The sequence below is a fragment of the Betta splendens genome, chromosome 24 (assembly GCF_900634795.4).
Source record: "Betta splendens chromosome 24, fBetSpl5.4, whole genome shotgun sequence".
Classification (NCBI taxonomy): Eukaryota; Metazoa; Chordata; class Actinopteri; order Anabantiformes; family Osphronemidae; genus Betta; species Betta splendens.
The window spans coordinates 12260991-12281665 of record NC_040901.2 but is presented as its reverse complement, the minus strand read 5'-3'; the positions used below and the strand labels follow the sequence as shown (position 1 = coordinate 12281665).

Below are 20675 nucleotides of genomic sequence, written 5' to 3'. Positions count from 1 at the left end.
ATTGGATGATTGGATAAGCGCTCGTGAGACCCTGAAAGGCGGCACTTTGCAAAATGTCTAAACTTGACCCAGAGATCCCTTAGCTACAAACAGATATCGTTGTGTTTTTTTAACCCACGACGACTGAAGGAACAAAAGGATAGATTTTGTTGCGGATATACTTTCTCACGCCACTTTTCAAGACGGACCTTTGACGAAAAGCTGAATATAGCGAGAAGAGGTAGCCAACCACCGTGCTAGCAGCCTCTCCTAGCGCTGAAAACGGTTTGTCCGCCATTTCCATTGAAGCAACTATGTTCGGTACCAGTGGCTTCTGAAAAACACTACTGCTGGAAAGTCTGTTGCTGGCAACTGAACGATATGGTGTTTGGAGCTACAGTGGGTTGTCCAACTGTCACCGAAGCTGCGCACTTACAGTACCAGCCTCCATGTTCACAGAAAAGAACTTCTTAATGGAACTGAAACGCACGGTTTAAGCACCGCGGTCAAATGAGCCGTCGCTATTTTAGAGGTGCGCGATTCGTGCGATAGTTACGGTAACAGTATTGCGATTACCTAGAGGAGCGGAGACACTAATCAGCAACTGAGGCGATATTAGGATTAATGTCTTAAGGAGACAAAGCAAATTAAAGAAGTTATGGACCTTTGTGTGATAATAGTACACTCCTAGTAGAACAAGTAGAAAGTGGGCCTGGAATAATGCACCAAAATCAAGTTATTAATCATCAAAGTTGACTGTATTACAGTATGACATTGTGCTTTTAAATACTACTTAATCCTAAACTATACAGTAAAAGTACAAATATCTTTGTGTGGTAATAGTACACTTCTAGTATAATAGGGAGAAAGTGGTCTGGGCCTGGAATTATGCACCAAAGTCAAGTTATTAATTAGTTTTACAGTATGACATGATACTTTTAAATGTTAATAAATGCTAAATTGTACAGTAAAAGTACACATATATTGGTGAAGAAAACAAAATTGATGTATGATGATTTTAAAGCCTTTTTTATTAGTGTGGCAAAAAAGGTCACGAAGGTCATGAGTGTATACAAAATGTGTAACTTCTATATAAATGACGATAGAAGTGAAAAGACAATGGATTGGTGCTTTCGTGGCAAACCTGACTCCTCTGTTTTCTTCTTTTTCTGGACCAGCTTGTCGGGGACGTCTGACTCCGGAGCACACAGTGGTACTGCTTGTTTTGTGCCTCTATGCTGTGGAGACGCATCACTGCCGTCTGATTTCCTTTCTTTCCCGTTGCCTCCTGCTGAAGTTTGGCCAGTAGCAGCTGAGACCGAGTCTTTAAAGCACAGCCACCTTCCTCTTCTGCCAGATTCCTGTGGTCAATGTGATGCAGGTGAGTTCGTTTTACAGCATCTGCACACACATTGATCTGTTGATCTAATCTGAGAAGGCGCTGCATATTACAGTGATGGGATGCCAATTCCACACATTAACAAATCGATGAGATGAGATCTTATTAATCCCAAGATGGGAAAATTCTTAAGTTTTACAGCAGCAAAGAGACATAGAAGACAGCAGACAAAAATAGGATAAATTAAAATAGACAGCAGTTTTGAATATACAAGAAAAATAAAACAGTAAGTTAAATAAAAACTTTACACAAAAACTAAAGTAAACTTTATGTTTGGAAAACTATTGTGCATATCTACAGCATGGCATACAGCATAGTTATGGGTGGCAGATGGATGGTGGATGAGGTTCATGATTATTGCACATCGCTGTGTAAACAGCGGCAGCTGGGAGGAGACTCCTGGTCTGGAGAGGTGTGAAGAGGGAGCCCAGGTTTAGTCACCTGTGACCTGGCGACCATTTCCAGCCTGCCTTCAGTGTCCTGAAATGTGTTTCAGTCCTCTCCCCACATCACAGACGTTGTTTTTCTCCCGGAGATGCTCCAACTTCTTCCTGTAGCGAAAGAGAGAGATCGGAAGTTTCCCATGTCCCGTGTCCCCATATGGGACGTATGGCCTCCAGCTCTGCACCATCGTTATTTCGATGTGGAAAAACTCGGCATGGATTAGAGCCAACAGCTAAACAATGGAGCCGCTTCTTAAAGGGTCCCCCCAGCCCGGCTCAAAAAGTTGAAAAAATAGTGTAAGTGTAACCTTCAATTGGTGAAAATTAACTCAGCAAAAAAATGGTTTTGATAAAGTCAAGCAGGCCAAATTCATAAGGATTTTAATGCAAAAAGTCAGATGAGTTTTGACAACGTAGAAATGAAACCACTTGTAATAAATGAATGCGTGCGGTGAGTTGATGCCGTCGTTGCTCAGACTGAAGCAGACGAGTCTCCGACGGTTTCATACGTCGCTTCACCTTCACCATCGTCTTCATCATCGTGAACCTGTGGAAGCATCGACACTGAGCTCAAAAAGACCCGTGACGGACACGGAGCAGCTGCAGAGGACCAGCTGGGGCTCGCTGCCTTGCTCAGCGCTGCAGGGACTCGGACCCACAACCCCACGGGCAGCAGCTCATCTGAACAAAGAGCAGCTTCATACTCACTGCTTGATCCGTCCCTTTGTTCCCTACGAAGACAAAAGAGTCGACTTCAGCACAAACAGCCAACGCACAAACGCCGAAGCTTCTGTCGGCAGGAAAACGTTTCACCTTCAGCTCTGGTCCACACGTGGACTGTGACCACCACCACCACCACCAGAGACGTTACAGCCACCGAGACCACGACGTTCCTCCACAGACCTCCACCTGAGACCAACACAAACAGCTGAGCTCAGCTGGTTTCACTGGTGCAGGCTGGAGCCAAGAGCAGGTTAAAGCTGAGTCAGAGCCACAGACAGCACAGCTGGAGGGAAGCACCACTGGGACAGATGTGTCTGAGAGAGGCAGGAGCAGAGGGCGAGCGAGAGGGAGAGAGAGAGGGAGAGCATGAAACCATGATTCAGCGCCTGTTGCTGGTGGTTTGTCGTCACCTGAGGAAACAATCAGACACAAGGTTTCTTTTTCAGACACAGGTCAGAAACCACCTCATTCTCATCATCTGCAGCAAATCAGTGTTTATCTTTTCACAACATTGTTCACCTGCTGCTATGCTGCTTAGAACGAAGGATTCAGTCGCTGCTGTTGCTGCATCTGCAGAAATGTTGAAACACAAGAAACATTTCTTCACGAACTGTCTCAAAAACAATAATAATCCTTCATCAGCTGAAAATATTCTCACCTTGAGGCTGAAGGTTGAAGGTGGAGCTTTGATGATTGTGACCATCTCTCACTTCACACGTGAATGAAGTAATGGACTGCGATAAATAGAAGGAACTTCTATTAAAAGTAACAGCAGCGTCACAGAGAGACTCTGATGACTTTATTGAAGTCTTTTCCAGGTCTTTATCCTCAAACAGCCATTTTACTGTGTGTCTGCACTGACTTTTCATCCACACAGAGCAGTTTAACATCACCTTATCATCGTGTTCATGATGAGTCACTGGTGGAACAAGAGCAACATTAGCTTCAGCTTCATATTTAATGCTTCAGTCACAGACTGAGATGAAAACATGATGATGCAAATACTCACAGGTAACAACAGACAAGTCAACTTCAGCATCTTCACTTTGTTGTTGTTCTCCTGATTTTTTATACTGTCTGCAGGTGTAACGACCAGCATACTGATCTGTGACCTGCTTTATGACCAGAGAACAGTTCTCTGTTAAACTCAGTCTGTTGGATTTAGATGCAGCATTTTCTTTAACCTTCCCATGTGTAACCAGCTCCACTGCTGCTGGTCCTGAGCCAGTGTAGATCCAGACGGTGGCGCTACACTGACTCTGATCAGGGATCAGATAGTTACAAGGGAAAGAGACGTCGTCTCCACGTCTGATCAAAGAAGCTCCTGAGAAAATCCCTGAAATGTTTGAGTGAAGCAACAATGAGAGCAGAACCACACATCATCTCACTGATCGTCTTCTTCTGAAGCTTTTGCTGCGTGGCTTCTGTGACGTGTGTGTCGTAGGTCCGTGTTCTTACCTGTGAACTGAAGCCCTGTCACTATTAACAAGCTGTGGATCCATGTGTGTCCAACCATGGTGCCTCCGTCTCTGCTGCTGGAAACTGGAGCCTCTTCAGCACTGATGTGGTTTATGCTTAGTCAGGTCTCACTTCCTCATGGTCGCCTCCATCTCTCAGATGAAGACACATCCTGTCGGTTTTCGGACTCCTCCATCACATGTGGTCAGAGGTGGATGTGAGGTTCAGTCTGAGCTGATGTGATGGAACAGGCTTCAGTAAAGACTCAAACCAAACTGAGTCACGTCACATTGTGATCGGACCCACACACGCGTTTGATAGGAACAGCTGTTTCTGCTCGTTCTGGCTCTGAAGTGGGTTTGAGCCTTAGTCAGAAACACGTCGCTGAGCGTCTCTATCAGCCTGAAGCATCAGTGTTACTTCCTCACAGCGACTGTTACTCTGAGACAGAGACGTGAGGCCTGCTGCCTTCACCTCCGATCAACCTGAGCTGGTCTGAGATCAGCGTCTGGTCTCTGCTGCTCGTTCACGTGGTGACGTGATCGCCTCCTGCTGGAGAACAGAGGGAACACATGTCTCCAACGGAGCGACCTGCAAAGAAGCAGCAGCAGCTGTTCACACGGAGAAACTCAGCAGAGTCCAGCTGTGACCAACATCTGCTCACTGTGCCGTGTTCTGACGACGTAGAAATGAAGCCACTCCTAATAAAGTCTGATGCTTTATTTATGGTTTAACAACAGAACAGAGACTCAGACGCAGCAGCAGGATGAATGCGCGTGGTGAGTTGATGCCGTCGTTGCTCAGACTGAAGCAGACGAGTCTCTGGCGTTTTCATACGTCGCTGCACCTTCACCATCGTCTTCATCACCGTGAACCTGTGGAAGCATCGACACTGAGCTTAAACAGAACAGTGACGGACACGAAGCAGCTGCAGAGGAACAGCTGGAGCTCGCTGCCTTGCTCAGCGCCGCAGGGACTCGGACCCACAACCCCACGGGCAGCAGCTCATCTGAACAAAGAGCAGCTTCATACTCACTGCTTGATCCGTCCCTTTGTTCCCTACGAAGACAAAAGAGTCGACTTCAGCACAAACAGCCAACGCACAAACGCTGAAGCTTCTGTCGGCAGGAAAACGTTTTACCTTCAGCTCTGGTCCACACGTGGACTGTGACCACCACCACCACCAGAGACGTTACAGCCACCGAGACCACGACGTTCCTCCACAGACCTCCACCTGAGACCAACACAAACAGCTGAGCTCGGCTGGTTTCACTGGTGCAGGCTGGAGCCAAGAGCAGGTTAAAGCTGAGTCAGAGCCACAGACAGCACAGCTGGAGGGAAGCACCACTGGGACAGATGTGTCTGAGAGAGGCAGGAGCAGAGGGCGAGCAAGAGGGAGAGAGAGAGGGAGAGCATGAAACCATGATTCAGCGCCTGTTGCTGGTGGTTTGTCGTCACCTGAGGAAACAATCAGACACAAGGTTTCATTCTCAGACACAGGTCAGAAACCACCTCATTCTCATCATCTGCAGAAAATCAGTGTTCATCACTTCACAACGTTCTTCACCTGCTGCTGTGCTGCTTAGAACGGAGGATTCAGTCGCTGCTGTTGCTGCATCTGCAGAAATGTTGAAACACAAGAAACACTTCTTCACTAACTGTCTTAAAAACAATAATAAACCTTCATCAGCTGAAAATACTCTCACTCTGAGGCTGAAGGTTGAAGGTGGAGCTTTGATGATTGTGATCATCTCTCACTTCACACGTGAATGAAGTAATGGACCGCGATGAATAGAAGGAACTTCTACTAAAAGTAACAGCAGCGTCACAGAGAGACTCTGATGACTTTATTGAAGTCTTTTCCAGGTCTTTATCCTCAAACAGCCATTTTACTGTGTGTCTGCACTGACTTTTCATCCACACAGAGCAGTTTAACATCACCTTATCATCGTGTTCATGATGAGTCACTGGTGGAACAAGAGCAACATTAGCTTCAGCTTCATATTTAATGCTTCAGTCACAGACTGAGATGAAAACATGATGATGCAAATACTCACAGGTAACAACAGACAAGTCAACTTCAGCATCTTCACTTTGTTGTTGTTCTCCTGATTTTTTATACTGTCTGCAGGTGTAACGACCAGCATACTGATCTGTGACCTGCTTTATGACCAGAGAACAGTTCTCTGTTAAACTCAGTCTGTTGGATTTAGATGCAGCATTTTCTTTAACCTTCCCATGTGTAACCAGCTCCACTGCTGCTGGTCCTGAGCCAGTGTAGATCCAGACGGTGGCGCTACACTGACTCTGATCAGGGATCAGATAGTTACAAGGGAAAGAGACGTCGTCTCCACGTCTGATCAAAGAAGCTCCTGAGAAAATGTTTGAGTGAAGCAACAATGAGAGCAGAACCACACATCATCTCACTGATCGTCTTCTTCTGAAGCTTTTGCTGCGTGGCTTCTGTGACGTGTGTGTCGTTGGTCCGTGTTCTTACCTGTGAACTGAAGCCCTGTCACTATTAACAAGCTGTGGATCCATGTGTGTCCAACCATGGTGCCTCCGTCTCTGCTGCTGGAAACTGGAGCCTCTTCAGCACTGATGTGGTTTATGCTTAGTCAGGTCTCACTTCCTCATGGTCGCCTCCATCTCTCAGATGAAGACACATCCTGTCGGTTTTCGGACTCCTCCATCACATGTGGTCAGAGGTGGATGTGAGGTTCAGTCTGAGCTGATGTGATGGAACAGGCTTCAGTAAAGACTCAAACCAAACTGAGTCACGTCACATTGTGATCGGACCCACACACGCGTTTGATAGGAACAGCTGTTTCTGCTCGTTCTGGCTCTGAAGTGGGTTTGAGCCTTAGTCAGAAACACGTCGCTGAGCGTCTCTATCAGCCTGAAGCATCAGTGTTACTTCCTCACAGCGACTGTTACTCTGAGACAGAGACGTGAGGCCTGCTGCCTTCACCTCCGATCAACCTGAGCTGGTCTGAGATCAGCGTCTGGTCTCTGCTGCTCGTTCACGTGGTGACGTGATCGCCTCCTGCTGGAGAACAGAGGGAACACATGTCTCCAACGGAGCGACCTGCAAAGAAGCAGCAGCAGCTGTTCACACGGAGAAACTCAGCAGAGTCCAGCTGTGACCAACATCTGCTCACTGTGCCGTGTTCTGACGACGTAGAAATGAAGCCACTCCTAATAAAGTCTGATGCTTTATTTATGGTTTAACAACAGAACAGAGACTCAGACGCAGCAGCAGGATGAATGCGCGTGGTGAGTTGATGCCGTCGTTGCTCAGACTGAAGCAGACGAGTCTCTGGCGTTTTCATACGTCGCTGCACCTTCACCATCGTCTTCATCACCGTGAACCTGTGGAAGCATCGACACTGAGCTTAAACAGAACAGTGACGGACACGAAGCAGCTGCAGAGGAACAGCTGGAGCTCGCTGCCTTGCTCAGCGCCGCAGGGACTCGGACCCACAACCCCACGGGCAGCAGCTCATCTGAACAAAGAGCAGCTTCATACTCACTGCTTGATCCGTCCCTTTGTTCCCTACGAAGACAAAAGAGTCGACTTCAGCACAAACAGCCAACGCACAAACGCTGAAGCTTCTGTCGGCAGGAAAACGTTTTACCTTCAGCTCTGGTCCACACGTGGACTGTGACCACCACCACCACCAGAGACGTTACAGCCACCGAGACCACGACGTTCCTCCACAGACCTCCACCTGAGACCAACACAAACAGCTGAGCTCGGCTGGTTTCACTGGTGCAGGCTGGAGCCAAGAGCAGGTTAAAGCTGAGTCAGAGCCACAGACAGCACAGCTGGAGGGAAGCACCACTGGGACAGATGTGTCTGAGAGAGGCAGGAGCAGAGGGCGAGCAAGAGGGAGAGAGAGAGGGAGAGCATGAAACCATGATTCAGCGCCTGTTGCTGGTGGTTTGTCGTCACCTGAGGAAACAATCAGACACAAGGTTTCATTCTCAGACACAGGTCAGAAACCACCTCATTCTCATCATCTGCAGAAAATCAGTGTTCATCACTTCACAACGTTCTTCACCTGCTGCTGTGCTGCTTAGAACGGAGGATTCAGTCGCTGCTGTTGCTGCATCTGCAGAAATGTTGAAACACAAGAAACATTTCTTCACGAACTGTCTCAAAAACAATAATAATCTTTCATCAGCTGAAAATATTCTCACTCGGAGGCTGAAGGTTGAAGGTGGAGCTTTGATGATTGTGATCATCTCTCACTTCACACTTGAATGAAGTAATGGACCGCGATGAATAGAAGGAACTTCTACTAAAAGTAACAACAGCGTCACAGAGAGACTCTGATGACTTTATTGAAGTCTTTTCCAGGTCTTTATCCTCAAACAGCCACATTGCTCTGCAGGTCTTCCACCTTCTTGTCAACACGCGGCAGTTTAACGTCACCTTATTATCGTGTTCATGTTGAGTCACTGGTGGAAGCAACATTAGCTTCAGCATCATATTTAATTCTTCAGTCAAAGACTGAGATGAAAACATGATGATGCAAATACTCACAGGTAACAACAGACAAGTCAACAGCAGCATCTACACCTTGTTGTCGTCCTGATTTAAACTGTCTGCAGGTGTAACGACCAGCATCCTGATCTGTGACCTGCTTTATGACCAGAGAACAGTTCTCTGTTAAACTCAGTCTGTTGGATTTAGATGCATCGTTTTCTTTAATCTCCCCATGTGTAACCAGCTCCACTGATGCTGATCCTGAGACACTGTAGATCCAGACGGTGGCGTCACACTGACTCTGATCAGGGATCAGATTGTTACAAGGGAAAGAGACGTCGTGTCCACGTCTGATCAAAGCAGCTCCTGAGAAAATGTTTGAGTGAAGCAACAATGAGAGCAGAACCACACATCATCTCACTGATCGTCTTCTTCTGAAGCTTTTGCTGCGTGGCTTCTGTGACGTGTGTGTCGTTGGTCCGTGTTCTTACCTGTGAACTGAAGCCCTGTCACTATTAACAAGCTGTGGATCCATGTGTGTCCAACCATGGTGCCTCCGTCTCTGCTGCTGGAAACTGGAGCCTCTTCAGCACTGATGTGGTTTATGCTTAGTCAGGTCTCACTTCCTCATGGTCGCCTCCATCTCTCAGATGAAGACACATCCTGTCGGTTTTCGGACTCCTCCATCACATGTGGTCAGAGGTGGATGTGAGGTTCAGTCTGAGCTGATGTGATAGAACAGACTTCATTAAAGACTCAAACCAAACTGAGTCACGTCACATTGTGATCGGACCCACACACGCGTTTGATAGGAACAGCTGTTGCTGCTCGTTCTGGCTCTGAAGTGGGTTTGAGCCTTAGTCAGAAACACGTCGCTGAGCGTCTCTATCAGCCTGAAGCATCAGTGTTACTTCCTCACAGCGACTGTTACTCTGAGACAGAGACGTGAGGCCTGCTGCCTTCACCTCCGATCAACCTGAGCTGGTCTGAGATCAGCGTCTGGTCTCTGCTGCTCGTTCACGTGGTGACGTGATCGCCTCCTGCTGGAGAACAGAGGGAACACATGTCTCCAACGGAGCGACCTGCAAAGAAGCAGCAGCAGCTGTTCACACGGAGAAACTCAGCAGAGTCCAGCTGTGACCAACATCTGCTCACTGTGCCGTGTTCTGACGACGTAGAAATGAAGCCACTCCTAATAAACGTCTGATGCTTTATTTATGGTTTAACAACAGAACAGAGACTCAGACGCAGCAGCAGGATGAATGCGCGTGGTGAGTTGATGCCGTCGTTGCTCAGACTGAAGCAGACGAGTCTCCGGCGTTTTCATACGTCGATGAACCTTCACCATCGTCTTCATCACCGTGAACCTGTGGAAGCATCGACACTGAGCTCAAACAGACCCGTGACGGACGCGGAGCAGCTGCAGAGGAACAGCTGGAGCTCGCTGCCTTGCTCAGCGCCGCAGGGAGTCCTCTCCTGATTCTGTCCAAACTCCATCTCTGCCTCTTGTCTCTCTCTCACTGCTACCGTCTCTAACCCACTGAGCACAGCTGCTCTCACCACTGTCTTCTAAACCTTTATTTGAGTCTTGCTGACACTCTTCTGTCACACAACACTCCTGACACGTTCCTTCACCTGCTCCAACCCGCCTGCACTCTCCTCTTCACCTCTTTTCAACACTCCCCATCACACTGAACTGTTGAGCCCAAGTACTTGAACTCCTGCACCTTCTTCACCTCATGGCATCAGCGGAGCTCTTACGGGGCATGAAACCATACTGATGCTCACAAATCTCCACCTTCTTCCTGAGCCTGGCTTCCTTTACTCTTACCCACAGCTTCATTGTGTGGCTCATCAGCTCTGTTCCTCTGTAGACTGTAGTCTTATCAGCTCCTCAGAATCCTCCTTCCATCTTCTCTGCACTGTCTCCTGGGTAGTTAGCACCTTTCCATCAATGTCTTTAATCACCATTATCTGTTCTTCCCATCTCTGCCTCTCTCTCTGGCTAGTCTGTACAAGTCCTTCTGTCTAACCTGTCATACAGCTCATCGTAAGCTTTCTGTTTGGCCTTTGCCACCTCTCTCTTCACTCTGAGCTTCCTTGTACTCCTGTCTTCTTTCCTCAGTTCTTTCTTCATCCCACTTCCTTTTACCAACCTCTTCCTCTGGATGCAGTCCTGTATTTCCTCATTCCACCACCAAGTGTCTTTATCTTCTTTCCTCCATTCAGATGACACATCTAGCACTTTCCTACCAGTTTCCCTCATAACCTCTGCTGTAGTTCATTCATCTGGAAGCTTTTCCTGACCACCCAGAGCCTGTCTCAGCTTCTGCCTGAATTTCTCACAGGTTTCTTTATCATTTAGCTTCCAGCATTTGGTCTTCTATTCTGTCTTCCCTCTCTTCTTCTTCCTGTCCACCAGAGTCATCCCAAACACCATCATGCGGTGCTGTCTGGCTACTCTCTCCTACCACCACTTTGCAGTCACTAACCTCCCTCAAATGACCTCATCTACATCGGATGTAGTCCACCTGCGTGCTCCTACCTCCACTCTTGTATGTCACTCTGTGTTCCTCTCTCTTCTGGAAGTAAGTGACTACAGCCATTTCCATCTTCTTAGCAAAGTCCACCACCATCTGTCCTTCTAGGTTCCTTTCCTTTACACCAAACCTGCCCATCACCTCCTCATCACCTCTGTTCCCCTCACCAACATGTTCATTAAAAGACTGTTCCAACCACTACCCTCTTTCCTCATCAAGGGAGAGGCCCTATTCTCAGATCTAGGCTCCTGCCTTTCTTCTCTCTCTGTCCACAAACCCTTCTGCCTTCTGTCCTTCTTCAACCAACAGTAGTCCAGTTTCCACCGGCAGCTGTAGGTTAACACCACCGGTGGTGGTCATTGTTAACCTGGGCCTCAACCGATCCGATATAAAATTTTTATGGATGATTTGCATGGTTGTTATTGGCAGGTTTTAAGCCGGATACCCTTCATAACGCAACCCTCTCTATTGATCCAGGCTTGGGACTGGCACAGAAGCCACTGGCTTCCAACCCCTGTGGCTAGATTATATAGTCATATTGCATATTTTTCAATAATATTTTGGTGTTAATTTTACAATATTACTAAAATATTATTGAAACAACATGACTATATCGTCATAAATATGGTTGTGCCTTGTGAATGAGATGTAAACACACATTTTGGAGCAGATTTTGAACTAGTAGGTCATATGGTGTGGATGGTATTGTAATATTACTCTAATATTAATAGAATTAAGAGGAAGAAAGAAATTAACCCTTAATAGTCCCACAGTGGGGAAATTCATTCTCTGCATTTGACCCATCCCCCTTGTGGGAGCAGTGAGCTGCCACATGAGCGGCGCTCTTGCCTTCCGAGGTCGACACGCTACCAACTGAGCTACCAGGCCGCTAATACTAAAATATCATAGAAAAATATGCACTTGGGTAGAACTATGAAGGAATGGTGATGTACCAATTTGAGGAACAGGAGTTATTAAAGGTCAAAGTTCAGCTATTGATGTCCATTTAATGTACAGTACAATATTTTATTTATGTATTACTCCAAAACTATACAGTAAAAGTATTTGATATTTGCTCATTTTGTTCGACTGATCTTTTCAAATCGAGTATCCTTGATATTAGTTTCCTACTTTTTTTAATGTTCCGGAAATTAGGTGTTGCTCTACCAGTCTAGATTACGGTGAAATGATGCTTTATGAGGTGTATTATTTAGGTATAACTAAGAATGCCGTCACCAAGAGTCTAGCTGCGAAATGCACTGCTAAAATGTAGGGGTATTTGTATTGGAAAAACGAATGATTACATCAAACGTTTGTTCAGACGACCACATAAACGTTGTCATCTTTTGACCATATCCTTGAACTTGTCCTGTGTCAGAGAGCTGTAATAGATACAAGGACGGTCACTTGTGTTAGCTACTCATCTAAACTGTTTGACACAAAATTTGTTTGAAATGTAATTCATGTTAAATTCCCTAGTCAGTCATTTAGCTTTAATGTCCACGTTTACAAGCTGCAACTTTAAGTTACTTCCTTCTCTGTTGTTTGCGTTTCACATGGACCTTTAACACAGCTCTGAGGCCTGTGATGTGAGCTTGAAAAGTCTGGAGACATCAAACTACACAGGATTGAGGACAAACAAAGTAACTTAAACAAGCTTATTTTTTAATGGATCTGCAAAATTGTTTGAATTTCCAAAGAGAACTTCTGTACCTCCCGCCCACAGTTAACCAGTGGCAAACATTACACAACGTTACAGAAAAGTTAGTAACCCAAAGAAATCTGCATGCTGGAAGAAGAAAAGAAATAATGTGGAAAAAAGTCAAATAAATCAAACAGACAAAAATAAACAGGACATACTGTATAATGCCGTTCTCTTGGCTGGAGGAGAAATTCAAACGTTTCTGCTTCGGTTCAGCGTCTTAGTGATGAGAGCCTGAACCGACAGATTATTAAACTGTAATATAACTGGGTGGATGTGGCTCCGCCCACCACGCAGCCCCGCCCCTGTCTTCCATATAAGGCACAGGACAAAATTAAACCCCCACATACAAAAGGAGCTAGCCACGCCTCTGTCGCTTGGTAACAAATTGTAAATGACCAAATACAGCTAGGCAACAGAAACCTCACCAAGTGTACAAAATGTTAATCCTACATTTGTCTTTTTTCTTTGATTTTATTCTTGATTTCCTCCGACTGAAGGTGACACTGTGGGAGGAGTGAGGAAGGGGGTTAAAGGAGGGGGAGGCAGGGATGAGGGTTTTAACCAGGTCAGCTCAGGCAAAGGAAATATTAAAAATATGAGATCATGTTTTCATACAAGTTCTAAAACAAATGACAAGAAACGTGACTGGATTTCGCTTTTTTTTATCAGAAATAAAAATGATCATCAGGTAAAGAGTGGGAAAACATGGAGGGTTGGGAGGGGTAAAGGAGGAGGAAGAGGGGTTAGACGAGTGAAGTGGTTTATTGTTTTATTCTGATAAAGAGACAGTGTCAGTGTGCAAGAAAACTCATGAGACAGGTTAGAGGGTGAAAGAGTTTGAGTTAGCAGTTAGAGAGAGAGACAGTGTGAGAGAAGTGTGTGTCCTTGTGTGTGTTAGTGTAAGTGAAACCGAGGAGTTGTTCAACTGCAGCACTTGCTCTTCCAGCCTGTGACTCCGCCTCCACTGCTGATGTCGACATTTTCACTGTTGGGCTCTTTTACGGGCGTCTGACCAATAGAGAACAGTGTGTTAGGTATCAGTGAAACTGTCACTAACCTGAGGCTTTTCTCTGCAACACAGCCTTTCTACGCTGTGGTACTTCATTTACTTATGACCAAACAATCATTATTTCTAGTTCCTAAACACACCATAACTTAGTGAGCACGCACCTTTCTGAGGATGTCTTCTGCTAATGTGAGGAAAGCCTTCTCGATGTTGATGTTGGCCTTAGCACTCGTCTCAAAAAACCTAATGCCGTGCTCCCTCGCAATCTGTAGAAGAGACATCAGATTGAAATACAATGAGGGCGATGCTCTGATTTAGGGAGCTTTGGGCCTCAGTTGTTGTTCAGAGAAAGATCAGGTGTTTCAGGGTCGAACATATATATACTGTGGAAGTGGATGTGGCTAAATGTCAGAAAATACATTATACACATGATGTGTCACTCATTACTGTCTCTCGTTATTTCTTGTTTTCAAACTTTCAGCCAGCCTTTAGGAAAAATGGAGATGATAACCTGTTCTTTGTGTGACCTGCTGCTAAAGTAAAAATGTGCAACTTAAATGTGATTAGGCGCAGGAATTTACAGCGAGCCCCAAACTAGCAGCACCAATAAACCAGCCAATCAGCACATAAGGCAACTGAGCGTAGCTGCAGTGGACCGCACCATCTCACCTGTTCCCCCTTGGTTTTTTGTACGACCCTTTTGTCCTCCATGTCACACTTGTTGCCTAGCAGCATTCTCTCGACGTCCTCGTTTGCATGCTGAAATAAATTTTAAAAACCAAGAATGGATTATTCCATTACCTTTTCATACACTTGTTTAAGTGGCATACACGCCCATGGTGATGCTGTGCATTTTGGGTTTTACCTCATCAATATTGCGAAGCCACTTGCTGATGTTTTCAAAGCTCTTGGCGTTGGTGATGTCATACACCAGCATGATGCCCATGGCTCCTCTGTAGTACGAGGTGGTGATGGTGTGGAACCGTTCTTGACCTGCTGTGTCCCTGAAAAGTCAAGCAGAAAATCATACTTAATCTTAATGTACAAAAACATTAACATCTCTTTTTAAGACTGAGGAACAATATTATTTTAAAAACCTGTTCTCCACTTGAGAAACCTGCTAAGTCGAAGAAGTCAAGTTGAATCTGGATACAAACACCACAGGCTAACTATGTCCCTAACATGTCTGCAGGGCATACACCTGCACAATAACATTTTCCAAACACAGGAAAAGTTTATGTTCTTGGGTTGAAATAAAAAAATCTTACTGACTGAAATCAATCTTTCTTCTGAATAGTTTAAAATGTTACATTTCTTTGCATTTGAGAGGATAACGTTCCCCTTTAATGTCCTTTAACTTAGGATTTGAGATTGACTAAGATTGACATCACAGACTGGTAATTTAAGAACTCAGAATATTAACTGTAGTTTAATTGACAAACACCTCAAAACTCAAATATTAAGCTTAGAGCTGGTATTGCTTAGAACATTTACGTAAATAATACCTTCTCTTCAGTCTATCTGCTGTGTGTATAATACTCTCCATGCCTTTCATATCAGGTGATTTGGTTTCCATTCTGTGCTTTCTCACAATAGTGGGAGTGGCAGAGCAGGTGTCTCAGTTTTCTAGATAACACTAAATGATTAAACTCTTATGGCTTGCATCTCACAGTTTTGTAAAGTAAAAAAGTAATGCATTAAAATGAAAAACATGACTTTCTAGAAGAATTTCAGATGGACTGATGACCATTTCCTGTTCCATGTCCTTTGGGCTTGTGAGAATAATGTCAGACAGATGTTTTATGGTGAGGTAACAACACAGAACACAGCAATGCAGCATTGTTTCAACCAAGATAAGTGTGGTTCTCAAGAAGAGAGAATGCAAACGCAAATCAACAACAAGTTTCACTCACCAGATCTGTAGTTTGATCTTCTTTCCTTGTAATTCAACTGTTTTAATCTTGAAGTCTATTCCTGCAATACAAGAAGTTTAAATCAATATTAACAACGTTTTACTTTACATGTTAGACAAGATATTTAGGAGCAGAAAAGATGGAAAGTGTGAAGACGATGCCTTCTGTCTGAGAGACAATAGCTTTAAGTCTTCCTTACTCTGCAGTGTCATGGCCAGGCCACAGGCCTATCAGCAGACAGCTGTGGCATTGACAGCCGGCTAACAATGATACTTATACTAGGTTAAAGGGTTATGAGGGTTTCAGAGCTCCGTAATGCAGTGGGCTGTGGTGGGAGAGCAGTTTTCCCAAGTGTGGGCATGTTTTTTAACTTTTTCAAATCCGGTGTGAACATTTTGGAATTTTGCCACATTTATTGGACATTTCACTGAATTCATTTATCAGGTGGTGAGGACTTCTTTAGAATTAGGACAGAATTGCTGCAGCAGCTTCGGTGCTACTTCAAAAAGCACTTAAAAACTAAACCAGCCAAATAATTCAGGATTGTGCACATACCCTGGTTAAAATCCCACTATCCAGTCAAATTTAGGATTAGGTTCTGCCAAAGGAAAACTATAATTTACAAAACACGCTGGTGGTAGTGTCTGACAACACTGGATTAATTAACTGCCAGACGGTGAGTCCTTGTTTTTGTAGCCTTTTGTACATATTACAGTTGCAAACACCAGAAGCTAAAAATCATAACAAATACTGATCAGTTTGATAGCGCTCTTCTTGAAGAATCATTTACCTCATTGAAAAAAAAAAACGTTGACAACTTAGGACAAAGAAAAGCTGCAGATTAACTATTAGATACACTGGAACCTAGAAATGTTTTAACTGTATAATAAATGTAAGCAATGCATGAGGTTACATTACTTTAACTTAAAGCAATAATTGTAAAGAGCAAAAACATTTAAATCAGTGACAAGTAGGCCGATAATACCATGACTGTATGATTATTATAACTAGATCAGTTCTGAGGTGGATGCTTAAAATGGGTGATTCACTCTTTAATGCAAAGTTGTCAGTTGTGCTCTGGTCAAGAACTGTGGTTTTGTTAGCGAGTACAAGAAACAGCTGTGCTCTAGGTGGGGCAGGGCCAAAGAATAATTAAGGAACCAGCTGCCAAAGTGTGACTCACCAAAAAGTATGCACACCCAGAGGGAGGGAGGGAAATAAAGACGTAGTTGCTCAGAAGAAACAGTGGGAACGATGGAGACTTAGCAGATTGTTTGTTTGGAACCGTTTGTTTACACCAAGGTTTACCTCAAACATAAGCAGTCATTAGGTCGCATTACCCGCTGGAGACATACTGAGTTTTCCTGACTGTCATCTCCAAAAGTTAAGCTCTCAAAATCAGGATCAGCAGACATGACGTATTTGTGTGTTCCTGCTGAGGTGTGGAAACACTCACTGAATCACTTCTTTCCTCTGGTAAGGTGCACTGGCAAGCTGTCAAGCTGTGTGGATTGTGTAATACCAGGACGTTCAACTAGTCACTGGCAAAATGGGCACGCCACACTGGACCAATGAGCCATCACAGCTAAACGCCCAACTGGAGCTTAGTGGCCAGTTTTCTTCCTCATCCTTGTGAAACCATCACTGTGAGTTTCACTATAGCCGTTTGCCAGTTTCCATGCAAAATTGATGATGTGTTGTGGAAAAAGATGAATATTCAGAGATTTTAATATGCATAATGTCTTGGATGCAAAGAAGAGCAGCAGCTAGATGGACACTGAGTGGAAATGAGGATGAGTGCGTGATGAACTAAGGGGGGGTTTCCAGTGGGGGTATTTTAGGAAGCAGCTGCACATCAGCGTCTCCAAAGGTATGAGTATAGTTTCACACATGGTTCTGTTGGTTCCTTCCAAACTTGGTTAGGATTCTAATGTCAGTGGCACATATGAATATCTTTTACATTGTAACAGCAACACAATAATAGTGTCCATTTGTTCTCTGCTGCACCACTGTAATACTTTATAGTATAATCTGTTCAGCAGCACTACACCAAAGAGAGGTGAAACCAGCAATTACGTACACTACACTAAACAATGTGTTGCACAAAAAAACAAACAAGAATGCAGCTTTTAGACGTAGGAGGTATTTATTTCCCTAACAGGCAGTTAGGTCCACAACTGAGCAATAGCAGACACTCGACTTTAGAACATTTACACATTTAGCTGCTTAACAAAAGATCCATACTGTATTATGTCCTACATATATATGACTTCTCACTGCTTAATTCTGTGTGATGCTTTGTTTTATATACAGACTAAAACAAGAGGAGCTTGAGAGTAGATGACAACTGTGTTCCACTGCTTTAAGGGAAACGAAGCATCTTCACATTCAAACCATATAAATTCAGTTGCTCCTGACTAAATATAAATAATAAAGAGTAACGAGACCAGCCGGTGAGCTAAACGTAAACTATGTTACAGCAAGACAGCTCATCCTTGTTTCTGTCAGCTGCATATTTTAAATAACATTAAATTCAGCTCATTGTTTACTTAGTATTTCAGACCAATTTGGCAAAATAAGAGCATGTATATAATATATGCCCACACAAGTACTTTAGTGGGCTTAAGCACATCACAGTCATTGTGTAATAGCTGAAGGAAGGAATAAAATGTTCTGTTTCTGCAAATGTATCATGCTACTGGACAATCTGGCAGGAAAAGCGCCCCTGCAGGGGGCAAAGGTCACTATTGGTTCCTGCCTGACTGCTGAAATACTTCTCTAACACACTCCTCCTCAGAGTCTCAATCATCACAGCCTACTGACAGAATGGCTTTAACAAATGAATTACATGAAGCTTGGATTAGGCTACAGAGCAATAACTTAGGACAGTACCTCATCAAGTCGAAATTATACTGGATGTCATGGGGAACACCGCTACCCATTATGGTTGTATGTTCACAGACACACACTCAAGAGTTGGCAGCCCATAGATTTTAAAGCAAAGCTCCACCCAGAGATCAAGAATATAATGCTTTCAACTTGCTTCAGAAAAACATATCTAATGTTACATTATTACTTAGGACTGATCTTAAGCAACAGGAGTAAGTGGAGCCTTCACTTGGACCGAGCATGATTCAACATAGTTTGACACATGACTCATATGAACAGTGTTTGACACTTGCTTACAAGACAGAGAGAGAAAAGCTGATGATGCCAATATGAAAGCTATGTTACCAAGTACTTGGTACTTCAAAATGAATCAAGACAACTTTTTACTATATTAGATTTTGCATATGAATCACCAATAAGAAGCAGAAAATACCCTTCAAACCTCCCACAAGCTTAAGTGGCCGTTTTAATAGTGCTTAATTAAGAAACATATTGAAGGAAGGCAGCACAACTCAAAATGCTTAAACGTTTGTGTCATGTAGTAACATGAGTAAGGTAATAAAATGCATTGTATATGTAGAGATACATTAAGACTACTACTATTTTGAAAACATTTTGCTGCTAGTAACTGAGCAGTTCGCAGAGCAATACACGCCTGTATTGTGATGCTCAAGTTGTGGGTCATCACAAGTCTATACGTTCCTATCGATCGATGACGAGATGTACAAACGCGTTTACATGAGAAAAATGGGTGTAATGCTGTATAAGCAACCAAGGCCCGGTGCTGCGATTAGCCTGGTTAGCTGACTAGCCACTGGGCCAACTGACATGACAGACATTCATCTAGGACCTAAAAACACATAGCTGCCATTTCAGGCCAGCAAAACTGCAGCGGTAACCGGTTTCATTATTTGGGTCAGAGCCACCTAAATAGACGCCAGGTGGTCGAGATGCTGCACACAGAGGCTAATGCAAGGCGCCCAGCTAGCCTGTGCAGGCCCAGACAGCCAATCCATGCTGGGGGCACACTGGCCACCAAATACGTCCCGCGGATCGTTTCCAGCTGCAGGGACGCGTCAGGCGAGCTGTCCACGTCCAACGTAAGCACAAACACCTGTGCAGCGCCCAGGGTCTGCGTCCCCCGGGCTTCTTACCTATGGTGGAGATGAAGGTTGTGTTGAAAGCGTCGTCAGAGAAGCGAAACAGCACACAGGTCTTCCCCACGCCCGAGTCTCCGATCAGCAGCAGCTTGAACAGCAAGTCGTACGTCTTCTTCGCCATCGGGAAACAACTTGTGCTAACGAGAACCGATACAAAAGTGAGCCTAGCACGCCTATGTGGAGTCTACAGCCAGTCCTTCAGCCAACCCGACCAACCGTCCGCTCCCCTCGACTGCTAACAGTTAACAATCTGGGATTTGTTGATTAGCTTGGCGAGCTAGTTGGCTAAATACCACCCAAAAACGTGTCCGTTGACGTCTCCGTGAGGTTCTATGTCCCGAGCCCGTCTCTTTCCCGCTTACAGCATGAGAACAAAAGCAAAAATAGGCTCGCTCTCCGTATGATTCCTATTTTCCACTCTCTTTTCTCCCGCACAGTCGGGACAAAATGGCTCCTCTCTCTCTCTCAACCCCGACTCACTCTTTCTTCAAACTAACGGCGAGCTAATTCAAATTCTCGGCACACCCCGTCATTCCAGAGCCCTAGCGCGAGCCCGACCGAGACGAATTTGGAGAAATCTCAACGTTGAAGTGGCCCAAATAAACTGTCCCTTAGGAGGTATTTCGCCTTTTTCTGGACAGATTAGAGCCGAAATATAGACGACCGCCGTCGCCTTCGAATGGGAGCCACCACGGCGACACCCTAGGCCCACAGGCACGCCCATTCCCCGCCTCTTCTGTCAAGTTCCGCTCCTCTGATTGATAAGGCCTGCTGTCACTCAACTACACTCCACAATGCGATTGGCTACTCTTGAACACATAAAGAGGGTGAAAAGGCGTGTGTTAAATGGACTGTAGCGGTAAATGCTACTACGTCAGTTGGGCGGACATTTTGGATCAAAACAGCCTTCATTTTAGCGTTTGACCTGTTTCAAATGATCCAACATGGCGGCCTGTTTCATGCAGATC

The 20675-nt window shown here is 44.8% G+C and overlaps 3 protein-coding genes and 1 long non-coding RNA gene across 9 annotated transcripts; 1 reads left to right on the top strand and 3 right to left on the bottom strand.

Annotated features, from left to right (window-relative positions):
* The first annotated feature begins 16 nt into the window (after positions 1–16).
* Positions 17–18429, top strand: LOC114850178 (uncharacterized). 2 transcript variants are annotated; one of them, XR_008693895.1, is made up of 4 exons: positions 17–264; positions 1158–1360; positions 17140–17528; positions 17972–18429. It is a non-coding gene; the product is annotated as an uncharacterized LOC114850178 (long non-coding RNA). The 2 variants fall into 2 exon arrangements; XR_003784779.3 differs by having other exon boundaries at positions 17140–18429.
* LOC114850174 (uncharacterized) lies at positions 1743–6631 on the bottom strand. 5 transcript variants are annotated; one of them, XM_055506496.1, is made up of 13 exons: positions 6500–6631; positions 6060–6374; positions 5709–5969; positions 5570–5620; positions 5144–5460; positions 5039–5061; positions 4003–4877; positions 3554–3880; positions 3203–3463; positions 3064–3114; positions 2635–2730; positions 2530–2552; positions 1743–2368 (listed from the first exon to the last, which is right to left on the bottom strand). In XM_055506496.1, exons 7-13 carry the CDS (start codon positions 4058–4060, stop codon positions 2294–2296), a joined length of 891 nt encoding a protein of 296 aa, XP_055362471.1. In that variant the 5' UTR covers positions 4061–4877; positions 5039–5061; positions 5144–5460; positions 5570–5620; positions 5709–5969; positions 6060–6374; positions 6500–6631; the 3' UTR covers positions 1743–2293. The 5 variants fall into 5 exon arrangements, 1 of the variants encoding a protein (XP_055362471.1); XR_008693894.1 differs by having other exon boundaries at positions 1755–2368; positions 3554–3868; XR_008693891.1 differs by having other exon boundaries at positions 1754–2552; positions 2635–2858; positions 3554–3868.
* Positions 7260–9242, bottom strand: LOC114850176 (uncharacterized). The gene is made up of 7 exons (XM_055506497.1): positions 8986–9242; positions 8552–8860; positions 8206–8466; positions 8067–8117; positions 7641–7957; positions 7536–7558; positions 7260–7374 (listed from the first exon to the last, which is right to left on the bottom strand). The coding sequence occupies exons 1-5, from the start codon at positions 9041–9043 to the stop codon at positions 7692–7694; spliced, it is 945 nt and encodes a 314-aa protein (XP_055362472.1). The 5' UTR covers positions 9044–9242; the 3' UTR covers positions 7260–7374; positions 7536–7558; positions 7641–7691.
* rab10 (RAB10, member RAS oncogene family) lies at positions 12679–20420 on the bottom strand. Its single transcript, XM_029142180.3, has 6 exons — positions 19702–20420; positions 15659–15719; positions 14611–14749; positions 14415–14504; positions 13910–14011; positions 12679–13747 (listed from the first exon to the last, which is right to left on the bottom strand). Exons 1-6 carry the CDS (start codon positions 19826–19828, stop codon positions 13661–13663), a joined length of 606 nt encoding a protein of 201 aa, XP_028998013.1. The 5' UTR covers positions 19829–20420; the 3' UTR covers positions 12679–13660.
* Between the last annotated feature and the right edge of the window lie 255 nt (positions 20421–20675).

What these genes read in the sequence shown, in the direction of transcription:
- LOC114850176 (XM_055506497.1), bottom strand. Translation starts at nt 9,043, where the DNA reads ATGGTTGGACACACATGGATCCACAGCTTGTTAATAGTGACAGGGCTT. An exon ending in GACAGGGCTTCAGTTCACAG is followed by an intron (nt 8,861 to 8,985) that starts GTAAGAACACGG and finishes ACATTTTCTCAG; the next exon opens with GAGCTGCTTTGATCAGACGT. An exon ending in TGACTTGTCTGTTGTTACCT is followed by an intron (nt 8,467 to 8,551) that starts GTGAGTATTTGC and finishes TGCTTCCACCAG; the next exon opens with TGACTCAACATGAACACGAT.
- rab10 (XM_029142180.3), bottom strand. Translation starts at nt 19,828, where the DNA reads ATGGCGAAGAAGACGTACGACTTGCTGTTCAAGCTGCTGCTGATCGGA. An exon ending in AAGATCAAACTACAGATCTG is followed by an intron (nt 14,750 to 15,658) that starts GTGAGTGAAACT and finishes TTGACTTTTCAG; the next exon opens with GGACACAGCAGGTCAAGAAC. An exon ending in CAGAAGACATCCTCAGAAAG is followed by an intron (nt 13,748 to 13,909) that starts GTGCGTGCTCAC and finishes TCTATTGGTCAG; the next exon opens with ACGCCCGTAAAAGAGCCCAA.
- LOC114850174 (XM_055506496.1), bottom strand. Translation starts at nt 4,060, where the DNA reads ATGGTTGGACACACATGGATCCACAGCTTGTTAATAGTGACAGGGCTT. An exon ending in CTTCAACCTTCAGCCTCAAG is followed by an intron (nt 3,115 to 3,202) that starts GTGAGAATATTT and finishes ACATTTCTGCAG; the next exon opens with ATGCAGCAACAGCAGCGACT. An exon ending in TCTAAGCAGCATAGCAGCAG is followed by an intron (nt 2,731 to 3,063) that starts GTGAACAATGTT and finishes TGTTGGTCTCAG; the next exon opens with GTGGAGGTCTGTGGAGGAAC.